The sequence below is a fragment of the Sorex fumeus genome, unplaced genomic scaffold (genome assembly GCF_029834395.1).
Source record: "Sorex fumeus unplaced genomic scaffold, SorFum_2.1 ptg000043l, whole genome shotgun sequence".
NCBI classification, from domain to species: Eukaryota; Metazoa; Chordata; class Mammalia; order Eulipotyphla; family Soricidae; genus Sorex; species Sorex fumeus.
The window spans coordinates 29545473-29571552 of NW_026606100.1; the positions used below are offsets into that span (position 1 = coordinate 29545473).

Here is a 26080-nt window from a genome sequence, read left to right on the forward strand (position 1 = left end):
GCATTTGGTTTTATTTCATGGTTTAAGTGTTTCTTAAAATGTTGGTAAGCTGTGATAGGAAGATGACAGACATGCTTTTAATATGGAATTTTCATCCTGTAATGTGACTTCCAGAAACTATTCAATCTTAGGCCTCTTGCTACAGGCAGGTTCCATGGGAATATACCAAAGAGAGGCAGGGGAACAGACTTTATAGGAAACTACAGTTTCTTAAAAAAGCAGACAGCTGGGACTTCCTGGGCAGTTCACGGGCAGCTGTCTCTCTGCTCAGTCATCCAGCGTGAAGTCGAAGGGCTCAAAATCTTTCCGGAAGCGGCGAGCTAGTGTCTCCTCCTCTTCCCTGCTGACCTGACACTGCCTCCAGTCAGACTTGTCAGGAATATTAAGGATAGCTTCACTGGCCAAGACCTCCCTGCAGAAAGAAAACACACAGAAGTCAAAATAGGCCCCAAAGTCAAAATCTGTAACAAACCCCTTCTCCCTCTATTTTTCTCCAGACACAGCTGTCCTCTAGGTACCATCCAAAGAAGGTATGCAAATAATCTGTCTTTGTACGTAAGGTTTCCTCCTGCCCTAAGAGGTATCTGCCATCCAACTGATCAAAATCAAACCCAATTTCAATGACCAACTCAGAGACTAATTTCTCTTTAACTCTTAAATCCCGTTGACCTCTCTCAAACTAAAGCATCAGAACTGAAAGAGCAGCACACAGCCCAGCAGAGGGGAGGTCCCTGTGTCCAAAATGTTCGAGTCACTGGAGTGACAGTCCAGGTACATGCCTTATCTGCGGCTGAGCCCACGACTACGTGGTCTCCCAAGTACTGGTGGGTATGGCTTTGGAAGCTCCCCAAGTACCTCCGAGGTAGCCCAGATACTCCCTGGGACTTGGGGCTTCAGTAGTACCACATCCTCTAAAGTCCCAGCTGGCTGGGCTGAGAGCCCTACCCCACCTTCCCAAAGAAGCAAGAGACTGAATTCTGCTTCCAGCTCTGCCATTTACTTTCTCAGTGCCTGGGGCAGATGACCTCATGTTCGGTCTTGAATTCCTTGCCCAAATTAAAGAAGCATAAAACATCTAAGCACAAAACTTGGACAGTTTTACACTATCTTAAACAACAGTTGCTTTGGTCTGGGGGCCATACCCAGAGGTGCTGAGGGCACACCTGGCTCTGTGCACAGCTGGCAGTGCTTGGGACACCACACATGGTCCCAGGATTCGAATCAGGACCATGGCTACAGCAGCATGCGGGGCAAGCACCCTAAACTTTGTTATATCTCTCTGGCCCCTAAACTATAGTTTGGTCATGCCGTCTGGAACACGAATTTGCTGAGGGCATGGTGCAGTTAGGCATCAAGTGTTACAGCTTCTGGCTTTTTATTTCTTTAGATTTTGGGGCCACACCTGGCAGTGCACTCAGGGACCACTCCTGGTGATGCTCAGAAGACTATATGGGATGCTAGAGATTGAACCTGGGTTGGACACATGCAAGGTAAGTGCACTACCAGCTGGACTGTAGCACCAGCCCCACAGCCACTGTCTAAGGTTCCCAACTCTCCTCTTAGGAACTCAGCCTACACAGCACAACAGTAGTAACTCAATACCAGCAAAACTACTTCCCTCAGCTCTTGGCACTTAAGAATAACTATCCTCATACACACATTATACACACTATTTGTGTATCTGTATGGCTCAGTTTCCACTTTGAAGGTACAATAAATAGAAGGGAAGTCCTGTGAGTTCTTTTGAAAGTCAAAGGACCTGACATCCAGTTACTGCTCCTTGGGCTAACCACAGTCCACTTCTTTATCCGGAAAAATGAAGAGAGACCACCACCTTTCTTGTGGAGCAGAATGTCTTTTCAAGTATTTTGTAAAGACGAAAGGCTAGGTAATTAAGTATTCCGAGACAAAGTCTGTGTTGAGCTGCTACTGACAATCGTGAACACAAAGTAACTCAGAGACACTCTCCTGAAAGTTCATGTGCCTGTGACTCTCTGCAGTCAGGAGCCTGTGTCAGAGGCCTGCATGGCTACAACTGCTGCTGAGGAAGTAAGAGCGTCAGATGTTTACAGTTCCTGGCAGACTTCTTGTTTATTATCTTCTTGATGAAAATGTAGGTAGCTTCATTTAGCAAACAACCAATGGTGATGGTGTCTTGGAGGAGTCCCAAATTAGTTCAAGGAGGGTTCAAAGTTGCCACAAAGCTCATTTATTTTAAATGGGGGGTGGGGGGGAGGAGTGTTGCACACATCATCCTCCCAAAGAGCTGAAAATCAGAAAATCAGATACCAGCTTCAGAACATCTGTCTCCTATTTCCTTTCACTGTGATCAGACCCAGGGCCTCACACACAGAAGGCATCTTCTCTACCAATGGGCTACATCTCCAGCCCCAATTCAGAACATTTACTCGATTTTTTTCTTGCCAGCAACTTTGGGTCTTCAGTTTGCCTAATTACAGCAGCCCCTCTATTTTGTGGTCACATTCTTTTTGATAAGAGATACCAAAAAATGAAGCCTCATCCAAGCCTACAGGATACCGCAGAGCGATGAAGCCGAAACTTACTTGGGATCCAACAGCCCTGGAATTTAGCCTATGACTGTGTGATCATGGGCCAACTAATGAACCCAAACCAAATGAGCCATGCTGTATGCTGTATCCTAGGTTTTTCTTTGTTTCTGGCCAAAGCTGGCGGTACTCAGGACTTACTCCTGACACCCCTCTATCTATTCCTCCTGGGACCCCTTTCCTTTCCCCCACTCTAACCATACACCAGTAATTTTCCCTGAGGAGAAATGTGTTGTATGTGGCTTTTTATTCAACTGTCTATGAAACACACTACTTATTGTTCAGAAACTTTGTTTAAAACTATATTTTAAGGGGCTGGAGAGATAGCACAGCGGGTAGGGCGTTTGCCTTGCACATGGCCAACCCAGGTTCAATTCCCAGCATCCCATACGGCCCCCTGGGCATCACCAGGAGTAACTCCTGAGTGAATGAGCCAGGAGTAACCCCTGTGCATTGCCACGTGACCCAAAAAGCAAAAAAAAAAAATTTAAAAATTAAAAAAATAAAATAAAACTATATTTAAAATACACATTTTGGGCCTGAAAGACAATACAGTGGGTAAGGAACTTACTTTGCAAGTGGCGAACCCAGGTTCAATCCTTGGCACCCCCGGTGGTCTCCCAAGCACCACCAGGAGTGATCCCCAAGTGCAGAGTCAGGAGTAAGTCCTGAGCACTAGTGGGTGTGGCTCAAAAACCCAAAACAACAACAACAATTTTTGTAATAAAAATTAAAAATAAAATACAAACCTTCCAAACTGCAAAGGAAAGTTCTTTTTGATTCTGTGGAAAAGCTTTTCTCCTGTGTCAAGCTCAACATAAAAATATGCAGCTCCTGGCTGTGCAATCTAAAGGTAAACAGAGGTAAGTTACATGACAACATACACTAGTCCTTGAAATCTCAACTCCAAGTTCATCTCCACAAGCTTTAACTTAGCCAAGAAGTGGATCTATACTCATAAAAAAGGATGTGTGCAGCAGTAGATCCCAAACCATACGGAGCTTTGAAAGCAAAATTGGAAAGTCTTACAAGGACGCTCACCTCCACCCCATCCTTCTTAGCTCCTTCTTCGGCAATGCATCACTTGCCCCAGGAAAGCACGAGGGCACTGCGCTAATGCCATCTTCCTTCTAATCGATACCCCATACTCTCATTCCAAACTGTCTCCTGCTTGTGTTAACGTGTGGGGATTGGGGACACCTTGAAGTCAAGGACCTCAGACCCTGCACACCAGAAACGCCATTTTCAGTGTGACTGAAGGAACTTCAACCCCCCATTTCTGCTTCACCTGCTTGATGTCAGAATGCTCTGGGATCTCCAACAGCTCCATCTGCTGCTCCTGTGCCTGGGTGATGAAGGCATCTTTAATATCGTCGGTACTGCAGCAACCGAGTGGCACCGGGATGACCTGGTTGGGTTGGGGGGGAGAGGGAGGGGGTTAGAGAAAGGAGGAATTCATTGTGCAACTCCGAGAGAGGCCAGGCCTCCAACAGAGCCCCCGAGGGGAATCGAATCCATCACAGGGGTAAAGAAGCACCCCTCAGCACAGATTCTCCTCAGGCCGGACAGGCTGAGGGCAGCCTGTCCGTAAGGACTTAAACTTATGAGAAGTGTCTGTCGGAGCCAAGCGGGGCCACGGGAAAGGCTCGAGAGCGCGCTCTGGCCTCCAGCCCTTGCCAGCTCCTCTATAATGTACGTGGCAGAGTCAGGCCCATTTGAAAACTTAACAAATGCGCCAGATGAAAACCACCACAGCTGCATGGAAGTGCCCATCAACACCCTCCACTCCCTATGCTTCCGAGCTGCCAGCTCCTCGCAGGCCCTGGTGTTATTTCCTGCCTGAGCTGCCGCTCACGCTGTGCCTCCTCACGGCACACCTGCTCCTCTAGATCCTGACAAGCTCCAAATCTTCCCTGGAGCCTTTCTCGGCCACCCTTTCCTTTTCCTTCAAAAAGGCATTATCAGGGGCCAGAGAGACAGTACAGTGGGTAGGGCGCTTGCCTTGAACGCAGCCCGCCCAGTTCGATCCCAGCATCCTGTATGGTCCCCCAAGCCCCACCAGTAGTCATTCCTGAATGTAGAGCCAGAAGTAATCCCTGAGCATCACTGGGTATGACCCAAAAACAAACCAAAAAAAAAAAAAATGGCATTATCAGGATCTGAGAGATAGCAGAAAAACAGGCAGGAAACTTGCCTCTACATGGCTGACCTGGGTTTGATTCCCAATACCACATATGGTCTCCCAAGCACCACCAAGAATAATTCCTGACTATGGGAGTAAGCCCTGAGTACCTCCTGGTATGACCCCTTAAAAACAAACAAAAAAGGTATTATCTGGAGTGGGGGTGTTGGGCTCATGGCAAAGTGCATGGCTTGCATGCAGAAGACCTGGGTTGAATCCCAGCATGACACCCTGACTCACCAAACAAGTATCATCTCTACTGTTCACTTTAGTGACACTGTGAAGTCTCTGAAATTGCCTCCAGAGACTCTCTCAACTTTTAGTGAATATTACTGAAATATTGGTACAAAAACTTTTGGTTTTTAATATATCATTTTGGATTAAATGAAATGTCCAAATACTCATTAAAATTAAGTATTAAAATGAACTTATTAAGATTCAAGTCCCAGGGGCTGGAGTGAGAGTCCAGCAGGTAGGGCATCTGCCTGCACACTGCTAACCTGGGTTCTATTCCTGGGACCGCATATGATCACCGGAGCCTGCCAGGAGTGATCCCTGAGCGCAGAATCAGGAATAAGCCATGAACACAGCCACGGGTGCTCCACTGCTGCCCACCCCACCCAAAAGAAAAAAGATCCAAAGTCCCTACAAGACTCTTCCTGTGTGGGGCTGGACCGATAGTACAGCGGGTAGGGTATTTGCCTTGCACGCCGCCGACCCAGGTTCGATTCCCAGCATCCCATATGGTCCTCTTAGCACCCAGGAGTAATTCCTGAGTGTAGAACCAGGAGTAACCCCTGAGTACCACCAGGTGTGACCCCTCCCCCAAAATAAAGACTCTTCCTGTGTGCCCAGGAAGAGATCATCCACCTGCAGCTGGAGATGATGGCTCTTATAATTCCGCTCAAAGAGAATACAACGTTTTCCTCGACTCTTAAAGAAGCGCCTTAGTGTCTTCTTGTACTTCTCCACCTCCTCCACGACCTCTGATGAAAGCTCCACCACTGACTGGTAGTGTCCAATGGGCAGGATGAGGACATGGTCAGCAGACAAGCCTCCTTTAGCCAGGGCAAGGTAGCACTGAAGAGGAAGCAGAGAGTCAAGATATCAACAATACTGCATAGAATTCTTTGGCAAGAAAAGTCTGCGAAAACAGAAGGGGTGGAGGGGGAAGAGAAGACCATAATTATTAATGCCAGTGCTGACATTTCATTGTTTTCATTATTTGGTTGTGCTGAAAAACTCTTACCTCTTGGTCCATTTCCCCAAACTAAAGCACCCCACCCCGAGGAGGTATTGCAATAATCCAGCACCCTACCTGCTGTACTATCTCTCCAGTCCCTCTGAAGACATTTTTTTTTTTAGGAGTGACCCCTGAGCACAGAGCTAGGAATGCTAGGGGCTCATGTGCAGTACCAGAGTCTAGATCAGGGCTAGTCTGGTACAAGGCAAGCAACTTCACCCCTACATTATTCCTCTGGCTCCAACAACAGAAACTTTTGTGTCTTTATGAGCCATACCCAGTGCTCAGGGCTTACACCTGGCTCTGTGCTTAGGGGAACTTCTGGCAGTGCCCAGGGGACCACATGGAGTGCCAGGCATAGAACCAAGTAGGGTGCATACAAGGCAAGTACCTTACCCTCTGCCCTCCCTCTCCAAGCCTTAAGAACAAAAACATTTTTTAACATAATAAGCAACAGAGGACTCCCATTTTTAGAAAATGTTTGAAATAGTAATAACAACAATTTATCATCCTCCAGTTGTATAAACTAAAACATAACAATGAAAATGTCTATAAAGCATCATTCTAGGAAATCCATACCTATCTGTCAGGGAGGAAGAAATGGAGAGACCCACCTTGTGGCCCTGTACAACCTCAGCAAAGTTATTATAATCCAAAGAAAGACAGACCCTAACAAGCGTTGGCAAAAACATGGATAAATGGGAATCCTCATACATGGCTGTACATCATCATAAAAACAGGAGTCATCAAACTCTGATTGATGGCTGAGCTATTGGGAAATAGTTTGGTAGTTTCTTAAAAAAGTCAACCTTACAGTTACCTGCAATTCCATCCTAGAAGTCTATCCAAATTAAAATAATGTCCAAAGACTGGCATAAAAAATGTTCATGGCAGCATTATCCCTAATAGCCAGTGAAAGTCCAAACAGCCATCAAATGATGACTGTATATTCAATGTGATGCAGTCGTATAACAGATCACTATTTGACAACAAAACGGAATGAAATACTGAGATAGGCTAGAGAAGCCTTGAGAACTTCACGCTAAAAGAAGTGAAAACTAAAACCAGCAACTGTACAGTTACAGGTCAATTTTATGGCATGAATTATGAAGATAACAAAAATAACAGGATATCCTGCCTCTGTAAATGATCCATGGAAGAAACTCACGTGTGTGCCAATGTTGACCACCAAATGCTTCTCCACTTCGGGGCTGGCAAGGCAAAACCAGCAGGGTCCTGGAGGCTGAGCTTCATGTGAAAAGAAAGCCAAATGTTACTACACTACAGCCAAGCCTTCCTCCATTCCATCACCCTACATAACTGAGGCTTGATTTGGGAGAAGGGGGTCGGGTCATAGCCTGTGTCTCAGTGACCATCCCTGGCTCAAAGCTCAGGAAGGACGCCTGTTTGGGGAACAGCGTTTCGAACCAGGGTCATAGGCACCACTGCTGCAATCCACGTAAATGCTTTCCCTCCTGTCTGTCTCTCTGATCCAACTGAGCCCTACGGCCTGCGAAGGCTACTATGCAGCACCGCCACAACAACAGAGCCGGTGGTGCTTCCCATTGTGACCCACTCCCACCACCAATGAATGGCTGCTTCAGGTGAGGAGACTTGCTGTCCTTGCCTGTCGAGGAACGTTTCCTTCCCTGCTTTTCATTTAAATCAAAGAATCAATGAACTAACACTCCATTAGCAAAGCTCTGAATTTGGGGGGATTTGATGGGGGCGTGGGGGGGGGGGTCAACTGACTAAAGAAGCATGGTAAAGGCTACAATGAAAGAACACTAAACTAAGTATCAGGAACCCCAGACATATAGCACTTGGCACGATTTAGCAATGTATGACTCCGTGTAACCATCTTCCGTCCCAAAATCAGCATCTGCATCTTTGAACCATGAGGATGGAGAAAGGATCTGAATGAAACAGCCTCAAGTTCTTCCAACCAGTGGGGCTCTGCTGCTATTTTATTTACCTACCCCAGGAGGCAAAGGTAGGAAGGAAGGCCCTTTTCTCATCACTGTTAAAGCACGGACTCAGACAGCCCCAAAGTCATCTGTGAAGTCTCTTTACTCTGGGTCCCAGTGACAGACTGTAAAAATCTCCTCTGCCAGGAGAGGTTCTCCTAGCGATGATGCATCCCAAACGAGCCTCAAAGTGACCATCATGACTGACAATGGAGACTGCGGAATCAGGGGACTTACGAGGCTTGCGAGGCTGCTTCGGGTGAGGAGACTTGCTGTCCTTGCCCGTCGAGGAACGTTTCCTTCCCTGCTTTTCATTTAAATCAAAGAAGAATTGGCAGGCTGATTCTTCCTGCAATGGCCAAAAGCAGAAGGGAAACTGTGATTAGACTAACCCTTAGGGAAGCAGCCAGCCATTCAGACAAGGAACATTCCTGCCACGTTCTTCCTATCTCTCAAAAGGGCTACAGGCAGTCCAACAGTGTGAACATGTCAAACAGTCTAACTTCAGGAGCTTTATTTGAAAAGATGAGACGGCTGCTTACAAAGGAAAAAGTAAAATCTCAGAAGCAAACCAGGCATGCTAGAGAGGAATTCTAATGTTCTTGCTAAGGGGAAATATTAATTTTAGAAAAGCCTGCTATAAAGAAATTCCTCAAGAATAAATCTTATTTACTGACTAGAACTCATTATATGACATCATAAATTACATTGCTTAAGCAATTGGATTCTTGCCTTAAAAATGAAGAATAATCAACTTTATACAAAGACAGAACATAGGAAACAACCCCAACATGTGGCTCAAGTTTAGACAATGTTTTTTAACATATGAAAATATTATCTCTAAACCACAATTAAAAACAAAAAAATCACTGAGCTTACTTAGAATCTACGAAGTTTTTTTATACATTATTTGGATTTTCCAAGGATAAGAATAACTAAAATTCCAAGGATTAAACTTACCTTATGATGTAATTTCTAAACTAGGATACCTGTAATGGATAATCCTACCCAGAAAATGCCACTCACTTCTCAACCAGAACATACCTCTGGGGCAGGAGTTTGCTTTCCAACAGATGCTTCCTTCCCAGATTTTCTGTAAGGGTTTTCAGTGACATCTGGAGGTTGTTTGACCAGTTCTGTTGCATCCATTAGTTTCATCGGAACAATACTGAATGCATAAAGATACTTTGGAGAAAAAAATGGCACAATATAAGGGAAATTCTATTTATCCAAATATAACCAATCCAACATACTGTGAAAATCTCATAGAAAACTTTGGAAATTGAGTAAAATTGAAAGAACAGTGACTATCCACTCTATGGCTCAGAGAATATAGTAAATCAAATGTCAGTTCACTGATTTCTGTATGAGGCAACCAAAGGCTGACAGAGCTACAAGCAATAAATCGAAGATTCAGGTCTTAAACAACATGCCTAGAGGTACTTGCTCAGTAGCCCTTGGATGCTTCTGTGTGAGACCTTGAACTATGCATATTTCATCAACGGACTCAAGAGGAAAGCAGAGGAAGGAGTACAGATACTGTGAAACACTCATGGGTCACTGGGGGTTCTACTGGAAGGTCAAGGTAGGTAGCAGGTGCTATACTAAAACCTCAGGCAATCTCCCAGCTGGGGTGCTGGGCTTCACCACAAACCAGAACTGAGAATCAGGGATGGTACTGCCATTCATTTCTAATGAAAAGTAAATGGGACAACTTAGTGCTTCCCTGATATACGATACAATTTTTGCTATACATGCTGGTAAGTTAGCTTAGGAACTAGTATTTAAAAACTAAATAGAACCAAGGAAATAGATGGGGGGGGTTGTGGTAGCAGAATGGTGGGTTCACTTGGGGCTGTTCCTGGAGCATCCCTCCAGGGTCATTCCCAGTGTTTCTCAGAGGACTATGCGATGCTGGAGATTGAACCCAATCTTGCCCCATGCAGAGTAAATGCATAAGTCCTTTGAACGATCTCACTGGCTTGATAACAGGACTGACAGAGATACTGTTAGGGGATATGACAATATGTTCAAATCTCAAGACAGAGAAATGCAGCCAGTTTTTGAAATGAAATTATTGTTCATCATATTGGCAAAAACTTTAAAAATTTTACTATGGAGCTGGAGAGATAGTAGGGCACTGGGCTTGCACATGGCCCACCCTTATTCCATCTATAGCATCCCATTAGGTTCCTCAAGCACTCACCAGGAACATCCTGAGTACAGAGCCAAAAGTAACTCCTGAGCATTTCCATGTGTGGCCCAAAAACAAAAACAAAATTTGACACTGGAGGCCAGAGAGCTAGTACAGCAGGTAGGGCACTTGCCTTGCACACAGCTCACCCAGGTTCAATCCTAGTACCCCATAGGGTCCCCTAATCCCTGCTAGGAGTCATTCCTCAGCACAGAACCAAGAGGAAATCCTGAGCATTGCCAGGAGTCACTGAAAAACAAAAACAAAAGCAAAAAAAAAAAAAATTGACACCAACCAGTGACGATGTGGCTAGAGTAGGAAAGAAAGCAAAAAGACAGAGATATTATACACTTCCAGAGGTGGTGTAAACTAAAACAAAAAGTTGAGATAAGTTTAATAAGGCTTGCAAAAGTTTAAAATGTGTCTAATAACAGGCCAGAGAGTACAGTAGATAGGTAAAGCAATTGCCTTGCATGAGCAGACCTGGGGTTCAGTCCTCAGCACCCCATATGATCCCCTTTGTACTACCATGAGTGATTCCTCAACAAAAAGCCACACGTAAGAGCTGAGCACTGCCAGGCATGGCACAATAACAAAAAGAAAAAGCGCATACTCTCAAGTATGAATTACACACCACTCAGGCTAATAAGTCCTGATAGCAAAAGCACAGAATGCAAAAATTACCATAAGCACTATTGCACATTTGAAGGTTAGAGGGGAAAAAAATACAAATCTAAACTCGCTATGAATGCACTGGGCTTAAAGGCTTAAAGTGTTATGGGGATAAAAGAAACCAAATATATCTTTCCTTATATTTTGTGCATAATTGTTCATTAAGGAAGAGTAATTTTCAGATTTATTTATCTGCTTATTTTTCCAGTTGACTACTGTTCTGATCTTAGCTCACTGAATTCACAATATTCTCCTTTTGTCTCTCAAAAACTAGAAATGCTCAGGAAAGTGAGATATATAATGTACTTTGATATTGTATTATTTTTCATTCTCCTGTACTTTTTTCCAATATAAAACCAAATTCCATGTGTCACTAAAATTTCCTAGAGCACAGAAAGATTAGGGAAATCCTCAGGAGGACTTTATCTTTGCTAAATGAAGCTTGTAAAGGAAGCAAGAGCTAAGGGGAAATTCAGGCTGGGGATATAGTTCCAGTGATCGGGTGTATGCTTTGCAAATGTGTGGCACTGGGCTTGATCACTGGGACCACACATTCTCCCTCACTCTCCTTCCCCCAAGCCCAAGTAAATAATTATGGGCAAACTCCCGCAGGCCCATAGATGATCATATGAAGGTGGGAAGAGAGGAAATTCATTCATTTGAAAATCTGCTTTTGGAGCCGGAATGACAGTACAGCAGGTAAGGCATTTGCCATGTACATGTCCGACCAGTTCGATCCCCAGTACCCTATAAGGTTCCCCCTCCAGGAGTGATCCCCAGCACTGAGCCAGGAGTAAGCCCTGAGCACAGTCAGGTATGGCCCAAAAAGAAAAGAAAAGGAAATCTGCTTTTATGCCACAGGACCTATTTTCCCCAACCTTTCTCTATAATCTCCCATAAAGGACACAAGGAATATGACATCATCACGTCTTCACAAAGGAGTCACTGAGGTGCCCCACAGCATGCTGGAGATGGTGAAAGAGAAGATTCAAACCCTCGACTGGGCAAGAGAAAACAGTTATCAGGTAGACAATGAAGATGAAATTTCCAAATATCACCAAATACTCAAATACCTTTTTCTTTTCTGGATTTCCAACATTTGCCAGAGCTATATATCTGGTGGCATGTTGTGTACTTTCCTGCAGAACGATGTGATTTCTAGAACACAGGCGAAAAAAAAAAAAAGAGTTAGCAGCAAACTTCACCCCTGCTTTACAATTACGAACTATCTAAGCTCCAGGGAAAGCCCAGTCCCTGAACCTGTTTCCACCAGAAACAAAATTTCAATTGTTTCCTATCTCTGGTAAATTAATCCTCAGAGGAAAAAAAATAAAAACATGATCAAAAATACAAAAACTCCAACTTTTGGTTCAAGTGTTAGAAGCTGACAAACGTTGATAATATGGGGTGGCAATTTTAGTTGATGGATACAAGAGAATTCATTATATTACTCCCTCTCATATTTAAAAAGCTAAATAATAAAAGTCAGAAGGAAATAATTTTTACATGAAAAAAAATGTGTCCAATATTCACAGAGAATGATTCCATTTTTCTAGGAAAAATATCAAATACTGAGTATCAGGTCAAGGAGATAGGTCAAGTGGTAGAGTACTTGCCAAACTTATACAAGGCCCTGAATCTGATCCCCAGCATGGCGCTCTCAAAAACCCCAAGCAAAATTGTCATGGCCCCTGGGTCACAGGGAGAAACGTTAGGCACCTCAGAACAATCCAGGGTGTGGACTCGATTTAAAAAAAATACTCGAGTGGGGGCTGATACAGTCGGTCAGGCATTTGCCTTGCACATGGCCAGCCCAGGTTGGATCCCTGGCATCCCTCATATGGTCACCTGAGTCCCACCAGGAGTGATCCCTGACCTCAGAGGCAAAAGAAAACCCTGAACACAGCCAGGTATGGCCCCCAAAACAAAACAAAACAAAACAAAAAAGTCAAAGAGAAATGAAAATTTAGAAAAATCAGTCAATTTCTATTTCAATCACCATTTTTTAGAGAAAAGTGGAAGAGCTGGACAGGGAGAGCACTCAAATGGATAAAAGATGCTTTGTAAAACAGGAGGCCCGGGATCAACACCCACACTTCTGGGTTCCCCCAAACACTGCCAGGAATGGCACCAACAAAAAACACACCAAAAAAAAAAAAGAAGTGGAAGAGAGGGGTAGATGAGTTAGAGAAACTGAAAGACTTCTGAAGTGATTATACTGAAAACTGAGTTCTCAAAGTTGGCTTGACCTGATCAAAACAGGATTGACTATGCTACCTGGAGTTTTGATGTTTCCATAGTATTAGTACCTTGGATCACTAAAGTACTTCATGTAGGATGATGCCCTTAAACTGGAAAAATTGAGGAGTTCATTATCTGAGTAACTAAAAAAAGGAACTATAATGTTATATGGCCAAAATAAACACAAGAAATTTCCATAAAAGGTCCAAGGCAAATTCTTTGGAAAAAAAAAAATCAGTAAGAACAAACATACCACTCACCGATAAGGAAGCCTCTCGTAATAAGCCTTTTCCAAAGCAGCAAAATGATACCTTGGTTTCAAGCTTGTTGCAAGACTGGAGACCAAAGAAGAGCCACATTTTTTGGTATCCACTTCTCCCTAGTAAACAAAAGCCGAGTCATTTCAACAGTCCTCTGAAGTAATAAGAATCAAAGAAATAACAAGAGACTTGAAAACATCTTTGAAATCCGTTTGTTTATGGAAACAAGTGTGGTCAATAGTATTTGCGCAGTGAATCCCTTACATGAGGCAAATAGAGAAATCTCAAATACTTTATGGGAAGGAGAATATTCGATGTAGGCTAAACTAGGAATAATTACTGGAAGGTAAGGTAAGCCTCCATCTTAACTGTCAAAACAGTGCTTATGTTTGGGAAAGTAAGCTTTGTCTCGGAAGCCCATACACTAGGACTCTCTAACTTCTATGTTGTGCTCCTGGAGGTGTGACAATACAGACACTATAGATAATGAAAACAAAAAGTCAGTTTGCAGGGCCTTAGAGGAGGGATTAGTCATGGGGTGGGACAGTCAAGAACTTCCCCTCTAAACATGCAATCCTTTAAATCAAGAAAGGCATGGTATATGGGAGAACAAATTATATCCTTGTTACAAAATTCAAAATACGGTTTGTACAAAATGAGGCTTGAGGGGTGGGGGAGATGGCTCAAAGTGCTGTAGCAACAGGGATTCGATTCCTGACACTGCACAGTCCCCACACTCCCTGCACGCACTCAGGGAAAGTAGCACTGCCCTGTAGCACTGTCCTCCTGTTGTTCATCAATTTTGCTCAAGTGGGCCCAGTAATGTCTCCATTGTGAAACCTGTTACTATGTTTGGCATATCGAATATGTCACAGGTAGCTTGCCAGGCTTTGCTGAACAGGCGAGATACTCTCGGTAGCTTGCCAGGTTCTCTCTCCGAGAGGGGCAGAGGAATTGAACCCGGCTCGGCCATGTCGGCTGCGTGTAAGGCAAACACCCTACCTACTGTGCTATCACTCTAGCCCATGGTCCAAAAACCAAAAAATAAAAGAAAAAAAATCAGGCTTGTTCCCAAAACTTCCTTAGTTTTCATTAACAACAAACTGTGTGTCTCTTATCTGTAACATTACTTATGAAATCTACGAGAAGGAGCACACTGAAGATAAAGAAGTTTCCAAAGTTAATTTTCCACTAAGTAAAGCAAGAGCTTGCTTTTGTGCACTTAGGATCTCTGCTAAAGAGCTTGGCATTGGCTTGGAGGTAAGCTGTCTTTTCAGCAGTGAACAATAAATATTACCCTACCCTGAAGAGAGAGTGCAGGAGTTAGAGCACTTGCCTTGCATGCAATGGATCCTGCATTACACCCACAGCAACAGCAGAATGTGGGGAAAGGGAAGAGATTTTTTTTTTAAGTTTTAGTAGACAAAACCTGCACAATACTGAATCAAAGCAGGGACTAGTACTGACACTGGATGTAAAACCATTCGCTGAAAATCGGTGAACTGTCAAAACTTATTAAAAGGAAGACAAGAGAGGGGCCGGAGCAATAGTACAGTGGGATGGGCATTTGCCTCTGCATGTGGACGACGGGGGTTCAATCCCTGGCATCCCATATGGCCCCCCAAGTACCACCAGGAGTAAGTTCGTAGTGTAGAGCCCGGAGTAACCTCTGAGCATGGCCGGGGGTGACCCAAAAAGCAAATAAATAAATAAATAAATAAAAATAAGAGGAAGATTGAGAGAGGGCACTTGAAGTGGAGAACATTTACAGAACCAGACCTTTTTGTTTTGATTTTCTGTAACACGTGGTGATGCTCAGGGGTTACTCCTGGCTCTGCACTCAGGAATCACTCCAGGAGTACTGGGGATAAAACTCAGGTGGGCAGTGTGCAAAGCAAAAGCCTTACCCACCATACTAGCTCTCCAAGATAGGAGCAATCTCATCTGTGAACTATGCTTTTCCTAAGATTAAATTTAGTTTTATTTAATTTTCTAAGATTCCTCTGAATCAATTTGTTCATTTTTTTAAAATTAACTTCAATTTTGGGTTTAGTCAGTTCATATAACTTTAAGTTCCCTGAAAAATATCAAGCATCCTACTAAAAGGTACGAAGAGCAAAAGACCCAATCTAAAGAGCGAAACAGCCCCACGTAGTTTACTTTTAGAAATTCCAACCAAACAAGCACTACTCACAGAAGAATTCCCAAAGTTTCCCACGTACTTGGGCCATGGGGATGTAAGCAAGATATCAACTCCCTTGAAGCCGGGTGCTGAGCACAGCGTGTCTCTCAGAGTCGCCATGTCGTTGGCTGTGAAGCTGTATGCCGGAGCCGGCTCGCTCAGGGCCTCCATCCCGCTGAGGTACACAATCTGCAGCCCCGAGCTCCCAGTGAAGACGCCCTTACGCCCTGGGGTCACAGGAAAACAGACAAGGTTTTAGTCAGACCTGCAGAGAGAAATGGTTGTTAGGAAGACAAATTTCCCTCTCCTATTCCCTGACCCTCTCCAAGGCCTGGATGATGCTCCCTTTCAGGCCGCAGCCTCAGAACCCAGGTCCCACAACAGTACACTGGCTTGGGGATAGGCAGGCTGTGGGAGCCCAGGGGTTGGAGCCTCACTCAGCTGCCATCCAGAAGGAAGACGAAGGGAGAACTATCTCAAAAAAAAAAAAAAAAAAGCATCCTGGGGCTGGAGAGATAGCACAGCGGGTAGAGCGTTTGCCTTGTACATGGCCGACCCGGGTTCGATTCCCAGTATCCCATATGGTCCCCTGAGCACCACCAGGAGTAACTCCTGAGTGCAGAGCCAGGAGTAACCCCTGTGCATCGCCAGGTGTGACCCAAAAAGCAAAAAGAAAAAAAAAAAGCATCCTGCCACTGGGGTAGGAGCAACAGTACAGAAGTACAGCAGGGAAGGCACTTGCCTTGCATGTGGCTGACCCAGATTCAGTTCCTGGTACCCCATGGGTCCCCCCATCCCAGCCAGCATTAAACTCTAAGCACTGCCAACGTGTGGCAAAAAAAAAAAAAAAAGCTTTCTGCTATCAGAGGAGACACTACATGGATGAAAGCGACCCAGACACCTGTACACAGGGCAAAGCAATGAGAAGCTTTGCAGACCATCCACATATCGGATTTATGGATGTCCTGATTATTTCTTTACTCTCTTAAGGAAGCTGGGTCCTAGAACAGATGCACTCCTCATGCAGGTGGGGCTTTCAACTGAAGGAAAACGTGTGGAAAGAGCAACTGAGAGGGGAGCTAGAGCAATAGTACAGTGGGTTGGGTATTTGCCTTGCACCCAGCTGACCCAGGTTCGATCCCCAATATCCCATATGGTCCTCCAAGTACTGACACAGTGATTCCTGAGTGCAGAGCCTGGAGTAGCCCCTGAGCACTGCCAGGTGTGACAAAGAAAGAAAGAAAGAAAGAAAGAAAGAAAGAAAGAAAGAAAGAGCGAGCAACTATTTGGGAACAATTGGGTGTCCCCTCTTCTAAATTTAGTCCTGCCTTATGACCTTGATCCCAAACCTTCCTGTTACCTCCAAGACTCAGATCCATCAACATTTTTTTTAATTTTAATGACTTTATTGATACTGGAGTTAGTGATCTTATTACTAAAATAGCTTTTATGCACATCATTTTTTCAAGTATTGTGAAGATATACCAATTAAAAGTAGAGTTTTAAGCCTTTTAATGTAAGATATAAGTAATGTGGTTCAATCTCATTATACTTATACTAATAGTATTTGTAATAAAGAACAGTTTAAACTTATGGAATGAGTAGATTATGTTAATATTTTATCAATAATCTGTTGAAGCTCTTATATTTTACCATTCATAAAATTGTAATTTAGTTAACATTTGTGTACCTTTCTTATAATCAATTTTTCGGTTTTTTTTTTTCATTTTTATTAGTGAAACACCATGAGGTACAGTTGTAGACTTGCAAGTTTTTGCGCTTGGGTTTAGATCCATCAACTCTTGCCTCCTTTACACCGACTGTCCTCTTACAGAAGACAGTCAGGTGAAAGTGACTGAGAATAAAGCACTGAATCTAAGCTCTGGGAGTTGAATGTGAGAATATCATATTCTCTTCTTAAAAGAAACAGATAAACTACCATATGTACGTAAGAAAAGAACACTCATACTGGGAAAAAAGTAGCACATACGATGAAGTGTCCTCTTCAGTTCTAAATTTCTCATGAGAATGCTTAGTTTCATCTCTGAATTAGGTCATCAACCCACTGCAATCTAGCTTCTGAACATTCTCTCAAAAGTCACTAGTAGCCCATAATTACCAAAACTATTCTCTCTTCACTCAGATTCTATAAAACTGACAATATCTATAACTCTCCAAACACCCCTCTGGGGCCCAGGAGATAGTACCGGGGAGAGCATATACCTGGTTATATATACCTGGAGAGAATATACTGGGTTGTACAAACTGAGCAAAAGGGTGAGACCACAAAGGAAAAAATGTGACCTTCATAAGGATACAGATACTGACATTAGAAAAGAACTCTACCCCATTTTCTCAGAAGCTGTAGAAGAATCTAGTCACCAATCTTCTGGATGACTAGTTCCTGGGGAAACCTTATTATGTTCATGACAAACACACAAAAGATGAACTTACCCAGGTAAGTAATGTTCTCGGCTAATTCACATCCGTTGGGATCCTCAAAATATTTTACTGTTTCCTGGTTATTGGCACCCAACACATATGTCTGAATAGGGGCTGGTAAGGGGAAACAAACAGGACACTGCATGACTACAAGATCTCCCTGGGAGTTGAGAAATCCTCCCCCCGCCCCGCCCACCTCCACTCCATGAAAAATATTCATTCCTAGCAAAAGCCGAGTCTGGAATTCTGAATGTGGAATCTGCTCTCCATTTGGGGTACCCCACATCCACCCCTCCAACTGAGGAGTGCCAGCTTAAAGAGAGGTTAATATAGCATAAGGAAAAACATAGACCATATAGAGTCTAATTAAAGACAATGAAAGCAAGGGGACTAGAGAGAGAGTGCAGCAGGTGGGGTGCTAGCCTTACATAGGACTGACCCTGGGTTGATCCCCAGCACCTGATATGGTCTGTCACGCCCACCAGGAATGATCCGTGAGCACAGAGCCAGGACTAAGCCCTGAGCACTGTGGGTGTGGTCCTACCTAACCCACCTCCACACCAAAAAAAAAAAAAAAAACCCAAAACCCTAAAATTGAAAAAGGAAAGAATGCATACAGTTACACTGTTAAATGTCTTCCTACTGAGAAGAACAATATTTTTCTGGAACTAAATTCAACCAAATTCAACTGAATATGCAAACATTTATATACACATACATTCCTGCCAGCATAACACAGAGCTCAAAGGGAAATCCTTAATAACTGACTCGTGTGAAACATCCACAAAGCAGTGAGTGGCCTTTAAACTTTTGTTAGAAAAATCACTTGTTGAACTGGAGAGAGAGCAGACACCTGCCTTGCCCCGGGTTCAATCGCCAGTACTGCATATGATCCCCCACGGCCTGCCAGGAGTGATCCCTGAGCACAGAGCCGAGAGCAAGCCCTGAGGACCACCGGGTGTGGCTCAAAAACAAAACAAATGAAGGAAATCATTTATTAAGTAAAGATCATTTCTGTACCTTTCTTGATGCCAGTTTTATAATCCTCCCATTCAGTCTCTGAGGCGGAGCCAAAGAAATTTCCTACACACAACAGCAGCTAAAATGAGTTTTTTAAACATGTGTAAGTTTTTTTTTTTAAACAACACACAGAAAATTGACAGTAACATTATTTAGCTTTCATACTAGTTAATGGTCTCAAACCCAGTAATTTGCAGTATGTCAATGTATAAGTTTTTAACAACAGTGAGTAAGAAGTCTGATTCCATAAATTACTAAGCTTCACTGAGCCAGAGAGTACAGGGTTAAAGTGCTTGCCTTGCACAGAACCAAGACCCTCCCTCCAATCCCCAGTAGCACTTACAGTCCCTGGACACACCCAGGAGTGACTGCAGAGCAGTCAGGAAGCCCTGAGCACTGCCAGCTGTGTCCCTCCCCGACAAAAATTTTAAACTAAGTAACTGCTCAGTGAGTCAAATTGTGATTGATGATAAAGAGTAGGTCAGGGAGAGGTAAAGAAATGAACCCTGAAGAATCCTTCTGGGAAAAACAAAACCTTTAGACAATGGGGGGACAGAGCACTAGCAGAGTGGGTAAGGTGCTGGCCTTGCACGTGGCTGACCTGGGTTCAGGCCCCGGCAACCCATATGGTTCCAGGGAACACCGTCAGGAGTGATTCCTGAGTGCAGAACCAGAAGTAACCTCTGTACACTGACAAGTGTGGCCACCACCCTCCAGAAAAGCTTTAGACATTAGGGGCTGGAGTAATAGCACAGAGGGTAGGGCATTTGCCTTGCACGCAGCCAACTGGGGTTCAATTCCCGGCATCACACGTGGTTCCCTGAGCACCGTCAGGAGTAATTCCTGAGTGCATGAGCTAGGACTAACCCCTGTGCATCGCTGGGTGTGACCCAAAAAGCAAAAAAAAAAAAAAAAAGCTTTAGACATTACACACCTTGAGAGATTAAGGCACAAAAGACTATTTCCTGGGCAAGAGAGATAGTACAGCAGGTAAGGAGCTTGCCATGCAAATGAACAACCTGGGTTGGATCCCCAGCACCCCACATGGTCCGCCAAACCCTGGCAGGAGTGATCCCTGAGCAGAGCTAGGATTAAGCTCTGAGCACAGCTGGGTGTTGTCCAAAACAAAACAAAAAGACATTTCCTGTATGGTGTCTTCACCCAACCTTTAGCCCAGTGAACTAATTAATTCCTAGAATATTTTTGCTACTTTTGGGGAGGGACAGGGGAACCTGGGGTAATGTTGGGGACAGAATCCAGAGCCTCAGGCATGCAAGGCAAGTGTTCTCTGCTGAGCCACCTTTACAGCCCTGAGAATACTTTCCTGTACTTCGATAGTTTACAGTCTAATAAACAACCACATGTGGCTCTTTCTTTTTTTCTTATCTGACTTAATCCAGAATGAGAAGTAGATCAGTGCTTTCCCAAATGTCATCATGTAGGGAGGTTTCACTAGTCTATTTTCGGTATTGTGTAAGGTACTACAGTAACAAGATTCAAATTTAGAAAGGATAAAATGTTGGGTCTCCCAAATCCAACACTCTATAGTCGCTAAGATCCTATGCTCACAAAAGGAACTCAGATAAGAGTGTGTATTCCACAGAGAAATCAATCAAAAAGCCCAAATTTCAAAATGCTCGCTAGAACCTTAAAACCAAATTCAGTAAAAAGAAACATCTTACATCGAAGTCTCCACTTTTCTTTTGAATTGCTCGCACTCTATTAAATAAAACATCAAACTTTCCTTCAACATCTCCACAAGCCAACCTGCAAACGAGAGAGAAAAGTTAAGGCTTGGGCCTGTGGGCTGTGGGTCAGGTCCAGGGCAGGGGATCTGGTCTCTTGGAGGGTCAGCGCAGACGAACTTGCACTGGGCAGTGGGCAGCTCCTTCTAAAGGTCGCATAAACACCTTCACCCCAACATATGTAGCTTATTATCTGGGAAATACAGAGAGAGAGAGAAAGCTACATGCTTCCCTCAGTGAGAAGACTGGATTCTCAGAGTAGAAAAGCCCTGAGTAACCACCCGGGGGGGAGCTACACGTGGATATTTTCCATAACCACCTCTGTCCCAAATTCTTTGAAACACGACAAAGATTCTCCTGGGGAAAAGCACTGAGCTTTGGGTGGTCCGTTCTTCTTTGTTGTTATTTTCTGGTTTGGGGCAACACTCATTGGCGCTCAGATCTTAGTCCTGGCTCTGCACTCCGGGATGGGACTTGGGAACAAACAATATGGGGTACCAGGGGTCAAACTCGGGTCAGCCAGTGTGTGCAAGACACCTACACACTGTATTATTACTCCAGTCCCTTGGTGGCCCATTTTTGAGCTTCTTCATTTCTATTTTTGAGTGGTGCTCAGAGGTTACTCCTCAGGAGTCCATATGTGGTACCAGGGATCAAACCCAGGTCAGCTGCATGCAAGGCAAATGCCTATCTACTGTACTATGGCTCTGGCCCCATTCTTGAGTTTCGTTGTAGCCTTTGTCCCTGCATTCTTGATGCCGGCCCTCCCAGAGATCCAGCCCGGCACAGGACCTGAAATTCTGTATCACAAAAGCTTTTTCTGGACTCCTGAGGTGGGTCTTCTGTCCCAACGGCCTTCACATCTCTGGGCTGGTTTAGGTTCCAGACGGCTTTCTCCAGCATACATTTCCAGTGCCCCCTTCCCCTTTCTGAGCTCTCTGCCTGCAACATAATCAAACTACCTCCAAGTCCTACTGATTTCATCTCCTGCATAGAATCCCCACATTTTTTTTGTACTCTATCTATCCCTAGTTGCCATCATCTACTTTGACTCTCATTTATTCTCCCTGGAGCTGCCAAAACAGTTTCCGGAATAAAAAATCTACTCTGCATTCTTAAACATGCCTATTTTCTTTCTTTTTATAGTTTGTTAAATTTTTAATCACCCTTGAATCACAGTGTTAGAAAGTTACTCATTATTAAGTTTAAGACATCTAATGTTCCAACACCAATCACTTTACCAGTGTCCACTTCCCTCCGCCAACGTCTGGGGTTTCCCTCTCGTTCCCCAGCCTGCCTCTAGAGCAGGCACTGCTCCCCTCCTTCATTGACCCAGTGTTCCTTCCCTAATTTACTTTGGGAAGGAACCTCCCCACCTCCAATCCAGTGGCAAGCTTCCTACTGAAGGTCTCCTGCTCTCCATTTTTTATTGCCTTTGGGACTTTATTATTCTCTCACGAAGTTTCTTTATATCCCACATATGAGTGAGATCACTCTGTACATGTTCCTCTCTCTCTGACAAACTTCACTCAACATGATACTCTTCAGGTCCACCCCCATCAAGCAGCAAATTGCATGACTTTATCTTTTCTTACTATTGAGTACTATTCCATCGTGTGCCATAGTTTCTTTATCCGGTCATCTGTTCTTGGGTACTGGTTGTTTCCAGATCTGAGCTATTGTGAACAGTGCTGCAATGAACAAAATAAGTGAAAAATATCTTTTCTGGAGTGGAATTTTGGATCTTCGGGATATTTCAAGGAGAGGGATTGCGTATGGAAGCTCAACTGCTTCTTTTTTGAGTAAATATTGACTTCAAAACAGGCTGTATCAGTCAACATTCCCATCAACAGGAAATGGGGGTCCCAAATTTATTGTTTTTAAACAATAAATATAATCATATTCATCGAGACTAAATCCTCCCTCCTGATTCCTCATTTTAAGCCAAATACCCCTCTTACCCACTCTCACCTAACTGCAAACCCTTTCTTGCTATCATTTATCACTGTCAAAATATTACAGGCTAATACTAAGAGGGCCCTCGTAAAGTGTATTGGGAAAAACTGACTGAACTTAAACCAGTCCCAAAACATGAAGACCACTGAAATACAGGACCCATCTGAGTAGCCTGGAAAGCTTCTGTGACATAGAAATCAGGACTGGAGCAAAGTTGGATCCCGTGACTATAGGGATAAAGTCTGATCAGGGCCTCAGAATGGACCCCCAAAATTAATTGCTTTTCCCAATGAAAAAAAAAAACCCAAGTAACTACTACTGCATCAAGAATTCCAGAGGCCAGAAAGTAAGTACAGCAGTTAAGGTAATTGCCTTGCACGTGGCAGACCCCAGTTCAATTCACTGCACCACATATAGTCTCCTGAGACAGGTGTAAGCCCTGAGCACTGCCAGACGTGGCCATAAACCAGAGCAATAGTACAGTGGGTAAAGGTGCTTGCTCTGTGTGTGGCCCACCGGGTGGGTTCGATCCCAAGCATTCCCTATGGTTCCCTGGGCATCACCAGCAGTAATTCCTGAGTGTAGAGCCAGAAATAACCCCTGAGCATCGCCAGGTGTGGCCCCCATTTAAAAAAAAAAAATCTAAAAGAAATTTCTTTCCTTGTCTTGCAAAGAACAATTCCTCATTCCAGCCAGAGTCCATGGTTCCCAGAGAACTGTTCGTGAGGACCAGTGCCCCAAGCAGAGCTGAATAAGAAGACAAAGTGTGGCTTGACAGCCACCTCCAGAGAAGGTAGAATGCCAGCCAAGGACTTCCCCCCCAGGAACCAAAGTGGGTCCGACGGAGAGAAGGAAAAAACGCTTTTCTGGAGGCGACTTCCCTCTCTCCCCACTTCACCCAAGCCACTTGCAAAAATAATTTTTCATTTACCGGAGCTATCTGGCAAATAACTTTTCCCGGACGACAGTCCCTACGAAAGTCGAAACTCCACCATCGAAACCCCTCACCCAGTGCCTGGCCCACCTCGACCGCTCAGGAAATATTTAAATGAATGAGCTCTCTTCCCTAGGCCCAAACGGTGCACCAAACGGTGCACCAAAGCAGGAGCTTCATCTGTCTGGTTTACCACGGACCAGGGCCCGTCGGTGGGTTCCGATGCTGGAAACTTTCGTTAAGTTCGGGGGGTTTCCTTAACGGAGAGGAAAGAAGCGAGAAGGAGGCGCCACCAGCCAGGGCACGCCGACGAGGGAGGAAGAAGGTTCGGCGCGGGAAGCTTCCGCTTCTCCAACGGATGGCGCGCCGTTCCTCGTTTTCGGAAGCGAAAATGGGAACGAGACCGGCCCCTGCACCCACGGAGAGACGCGACCCGAGTCCAGCCGCCGCCCCTGGCCGGCGAGCACGCGCCCATCTCCCGCCCCGAGACACCCCGCGTGCAGGTGCACGGGGCACGCGCAGGGGCATGTGCACGCGCCATGTGCACACGCACGCACACGCGCGTGCACCCCGGGCGCCCGGCTCACTGTCACTCACAGGCGCAGCGGCTGCTGAGCCATCGTACCAATGGCAATAGCCCAGCCTGGACGACCACCAGGCAGCCGGACACTCCGCAGCCGGCTCCCGGCAGAACTGAGGCGCGGAAATAAGACGTCAGCGCGTCGCAGCCCAGGAGGGTCTGGTCGCCTACGGGGAGCGCCGAGGGACAAAAACCATTCAAGAAGGTTTCCCCGCCTCTTCTTCCCTCCCCCACCCCCTTCCCCAATCCTCCCAAGGTAGACGTGAAGAAGGAGGAATGGTAAAGGAAAGGAACGGGAATAGCAAAAATAAATGAATAAATCTTAAATCGACTCGTTTGGGGTTTCTTTCAAGCCGATGAAAGCTATTGAGATGCGGGGCCGGGACGACTGTACAGCGGGTAGGGTGCTGGCCTTGCACGCGTGGGACCTGGATATGATCCCCAACATCACGTAAGATCCACCAAGCTCCCCAAGGACTGAGCCCTGAGCTCAGGAGGATGGTCTGAGCACCGCTGGGTATGGCCAAAAATTTATTTTATTGATGAAAATGTTTCTATTAAAAATCAAGCCCACCACCTTGATTATGTCTTTTCACGGAGTCTCATACATTACAGACATCGCAGGAGTTTTTTGTTTGTTTTTGCTGTTTTGTGGGAACTTTTTGTCTACTAGGTAAGAGTACTGGGTATTAAGGGAATGGATACAAAGAAGCGTTGGTTCGCAACTACTTTTGAAAATCAGGAAAGATTCACTAATAATTAACAAAGTAATAAAAATCAATCGAAACAAAACAGGTTTAAAAAAGAATCACAGGGGGCTGGAGCGATAGTACAGCGGGTAGGGCGTTTGCCTTGCACCCAGCCAACATGGCCAGCACAGGTTCGATTCCCAGCACCCCATATGGTCCCCCGAGCACCGCCAGGAGCAATTCCTGAGTGCATGAGCCAGGAGTAACCCCTGAGCATCTCCAGGTGTGACCCAAATAAATAAATAAATAAATTGGAAGGAAAAAAAAGAATCACAGGAGTCACTAGGTTAGGTGCTTGTCCAACAGGGTAGTGGACCCAGGTTCAATCTCCTGCCAGGAGAAAAGTACTGAGCACAACCAGAAAGAAAAAGGGAAAAGGGAAGAAATCACTAAGTTCTCCTTTTCTTCGCAACTCCTACAATTTTGGGGGTAAAGAGCAAGTTCCCTGACTCATAAATGTCCCTGTTTACCAGCATACAAAGCACACGTTTTTTCTCCCTACTTTTGGGTAATATGGCATAACCCAGAACTGGAGAGGAAACTGAATATTGGACTGGGTAGATGCCTCAAAGGGCGCAACTACATGGCTGGCATGCATGGTTTGATTCTGCCATACACCACCCCTGTATGCCCTCCCTAGATCAGATAGCTTGTATCCGTAAGACTCCATTGTCACCACTGGGGAGCCCCTGCCCCCCAAATGACAAGACTCAATCTTGAATAATAGTTTGAGTTGTCAAAAATGAGCTGGCAACAATTCAGTAAAAAAAAATAAAGGATATGAAGCCAGAGAGCTAGTAGGGCATTTGCCTTGATTGGGATGGGCCTGGTTTGATCCACGGCACCCCATATGGTTTCCTGAGCATCACCAAGAGTAATTCCAGAATGCAGAGCCAGGAGTAATCCCTAACTAAGCACTGCCAGGTAAGACTCCCCACCCCAACACCCCGCCAATGATACAAAAACTTTAACCATGGAATTATGTATTTACTTTACAACTTCTTTGTGAATCTGAGTCTATTCCAGTTTCTGGGGATGAAATTAACCTAAGAGGATTTAAGTTTTCTCAAGGTAGCTGAACAGGAAATGAAAATATAAAAAAGGACTCTTGGATGAATGTTGTCTTAACTTTTGACACATTCTTCT

At 44.6% G+C, this 26080-nt stretch overlaps 1 protein-coding gene and 1 non-coding gene across 7 annotated transcripts; both read right to left on the minus strand.

The window, feature by feature from the left end:
- Positions 1–24297, minus strand: CWF19L1 (CWF19 like cell cycle control factor 1). Of its 6 annotated transcripts, none has more exons than XM_056120575.1 (14): positions 24203–24297; positions 20653–20737; positions 18971–19049; positions 17963–18064; positions 15521–15735; positions 13327–13445; positions 11899–11983; positions 9004–9144; positions 8197–8308; positions 7161–7240; positions 5620–5829; positions 3856–3975; positions 3317–3414; positions 1–412 (listed from the first exon to the last, which is right to left on the minus strand). In XM_056120575.1, exons 1-14 carry the CDS (start codon positions 24223–24225, stop codon positions 268–270), a joined length of 1614 nt encoding a protein of 537 aa, XP_055976550.1. In that variant the 5' UTR covers positions 24226–24297; the 3' UTR covers positions 1–267. The 6 variants fall into 6 exon arrangements, with proteins under 6 accessions (XP_055976550.1, XP_055976555.1, XP_055976553.1 ...); XM_056120580.1 differs by having other exon boundaries at positions 24231–24287; XM_056120578.1 differs by having other exon boundaries at positions 18971–19033; positions 24231–24264.
- LOC130029973 (small nucleolar RNA SNORA12) lies at positions 4180–4324 on the minus strand. Its single transcript, XR_008793421.1, has one exon. It is a non-coding gene; the product is annotated as a small nucleolar RNA SNORA12 (small nucleolar RNA).
- Positions 24298–26080: the final 1783 nt, after the last annotated feature.

Excerpts from the sequence above, each read along its gene's own strand:
- CWF19L1 (XM_056120575.1), bottom strand. The coding sequence starts at position 24,225 with ATGGCTCAGCAGCCGCTGCGCCT. Across the intron at positions 15,736-17,962 it reads CGAGAACATTACTTACCTGG|GGCGTAAGGGCGTCTTCACT; the intron begins GTAAGTTCATCT and ends CTGTGACCCCAG. Across the intron at positions 11,984-13,326 it reads TACGAGAGGCTTCCTTATCG|AAATCACATCGTTCTGCAGG; the intron begins GTGAGTGGTATG and ends CCTGTGTTCTAG.